The sequence below is a fragment of the Hipposideros armiger genome, unplaced genomic scaffold (genome assembly GCF_001890085.2).
Source record: "Hipposideros armiger isolate ML-2016 unplaced genomic scaffold, ASM189008v1 scaffold_1415, whole genome shotgun sequence".
Taxonomy (NCBI): Eukaryota; Metazoa; Chordata; class Mammalia; order Chiroptera; family Hipposideridae; genus Hipposideros; species Hipposideros armiger.
This window is the reverse complement of record NW_017732765.1, coordinates 145584-148463: the sequence shown is the minus strand read 5'-3', so window position 1 is coordinate 148463 and position 2880 is coordinate 145584. Positions and strand designations below refer to the sequence as shown.

The 2880-nt window shown below is 41.0% G+C and overlaps 1 protein-coding gene across 1 annotated transcript in view; it reads right to left on the bottom strand.

Moving 5' to 3' along the window:
• The window catches only part of LOC109377479 (ryanodine receptor 2), a 193940-nt gene that overhangs the window by 62332 nt on the left and 128728 nt on the right, over positions 1 to 2880 (bottom strand). The window contains exon 24 of the mRNA XM_019633841.1: positions 7 to 293. Within this exon, the coding sequence (XP_019489386.1) occupies positions 7 to 293 (287 nt within the window). The remainder of the gene's footprint in view (positions 1 to 6; positions 294 to 2880) is intronic.

The window sequence follows — 2880 nt, the reverse complement described above, 5'->3', positions numbered from 1 at the left end:
CCCAGCTCCTGATCGGGTTGACAGCCTGGCCTGCTCCAGCCAACTCTCATGTCTCCTGCAGTGACGGCCTCGAACTCAAAATACCACCTTCCTGCCCTCACAGCATAGGTCTTCTCAGCCCGGAAGATGCGGAATCTCTCCCCGGTTCCGCTGCACATGTCCGCTCGCGCAGCTGTGGATTGAAGGAGACTCTGGTGATCATCGGACTGGGTATGGAAGGTGGGCGGTGGATACCACATATCTTTAGTAATTAAACCTCCAGTGATGATGCTCATGATACTTTCTATTCTCATCTTGGTTCACATTTTACAAAGTGTTTTCGTCTAGAATTGATCAGCCACTGTCAGAAGGCGCCTGCAGAGTAGAGAGAGCACAGGGCCTCCGCGGGAGAGGCCCGTCGTGAAGCTTCAATGATGCGGGGAGTGTGGGTGAGGCTGTCACATTAGCCCCTTTTCAAGAGCAATTATCTTTCTGTAGATAAAAAACCTAGCAGCCCCTTGGCGGTTTGGTAGCGGCAGATGAGACGAAAGTGAGGGCACATATTGAAAGAAAAGAGTATAAGAGATTTAAACTGCTCTGCATGAGAAATGAATGGACATCTGTGGGTTAACGAGAAGAGGGGAAAAGCAGCCAGGAAGTGAAGGGGGAAGGAAAAGCTATAAATGGCAGAGAACGGTAACCATCCACCAATTCCTGAGACGGGTGGCTGAGGGCAAACTTCCCCACTATCCACATCATCACTGTAATGTGCTACACACACAAATGTTAGGTTTAAGAGATTTGGGGGAAAATTAAAAGGGTCGAATCTAATATTGGTATCAGTGTGGTGCAAAGGGAAAAGAAAATATCTGTAGGAAATCAGACACACATGAACGGAGAGTGCCGGGGATGTGAAACCACAGACCACAGACCCTGGGGCCAGGGTGACCATGAGAATGGAAGCCCTCCGAAGGCACAGTTCATGGGGACAGGGTCCACTGAACTGACACCTCAAAGGACGCGGTTGGTCAGCTAGGATCTCGGTTAGATACAGAGAAGGAATCAATCAAACTGAAGCAATCTGACCAAAGTCACGCAATCATCAATGGCAGAATTCGGGGGTGGCCTAGGGCTGAGTTCTCTGCTCTCTGCCTCTGTAGCTGGCACAGTGTGTAGCTACTGGTTAAATATTAGTGCTCCCCTGTTCTCCTTTTAAGAGTTGGGAAAGACCTTATAAATAATAAAAGTTTAATAACAGCTGTTAACATCACCAAAAAGCAATAATTCATCATGCTATTAAATTAGCTCTTACTATGGAGCTAATTAGAACCTCAGTCAATTTTCTTCTCTTACTTTAATCTAATCTTAAATTGTTAAAGAAGATCTAACTGTGTTTCTTGGTGATCTTTAGAACTTATTTAGATTATTTTCATAGCTTGAAGCTGGAAACTATATAAACATTTGGAGATTACTTTTCAGGAAAGAAGAAAGATTTTATGTAGTTACCCTTAATTTTAATCTTTCCAACATTCGCAAATAAGATCATACATTGCATTCTAGTATGCACTAATAGATAAAACACCCGATTTTCTAAGCATGGACACTAAACCAATGAAAAACTCTTATGTTTCCAGGGCACCCAGAGTTCCACGTATAAGCAGTGTGCTCAAGGAAAGGAAACCAACTTTAATATTGGCTTAAGTCAAATATGTTAGAAGGCAAACTTGATATAAACATAGAAAGATGACTTCCTTAAAAGCCCACTGCAAATTTCTCTTGGTATATTAAGATTGGCCACGAATCCTCTCCATGAATATGGATAATAAAAATGGGAGCAGGGCTATATGGAAAATGTGTGGCAATAAGGGGTGACAATGCAGGATTTTTAATCCTCTTATTATTATATTTTCCTGACCTTATACTTCTGCTCCAGTCTTACACTCGCTGATGACACTCAATCTTGAGTGTGAACTTGATATGAACATGCAATTCACAGACACATTAGATCTTCCACCAAATGCCCGTGTGGTTCACGGTCGTATTCTATATTTCTCACATTAGTTTCGGGGATCTTGTAACCATGGTTTAAGAAACAACAGTTCAACATTCTGTTCCTTGATAAAATATTAATACTAAATGAAAAATCGGGATCCACGGAAGTTAAAAATCTGTAACAAATTTCTTTTGAAAACCATGTAGCATCAACCAGCTGGACATAAAGTGGGTGCTCTGTAAACACTTGCCAAATTGAATCAAGGAACAAAGACTCTTGGGAGCCCTGGACACAGGTGCCCAGGCACACAGCTGATGGGCTGCACCACTGTCGCCCAAACGTGCAGTTCTAGGGTCTGCTTGATTTTAAACACTCTACATTCATATGTTTGGTAGGCAATTCTAGCAAGTGTGTGTTACACAGATGATTTTTTATGTTGTTTTACTGAATATCATCATAATGACATTAAAAAATGAAGTCAGCAGATATATTCCTAATGTATTTTATCAAGGCTGTTGGTACTCAAAGAAGAAGAAATTTAGGAATTACGCCTTTAACAAACCACCAAGGTCTGAATAGTACTGGGTTTCCACACACATCCACAACTGATCAAATAGGGCCTAAGGTGTGTCTATGAAGGCTTCACGCCAAACCATTCATTTAAAAACCACTGACCACTAGAGGGCAGCCAAGATATAAGTATGCATTAAAATTACGTTATTTATAATAAGGTATGAAGAAAGGCAGGCTAGTTTTCTTAAATTTCATACGTATCTAGAAACCTTTAGGCATATTTATATAATTAAAAAGTTATTGATATTAGCCAGCCATCCTTTTAACCTCATGGTATGATTTCTAATTAAGCAATTTAAACCTTGATAAAACCTTGAACTGAATAAGAGCAAATT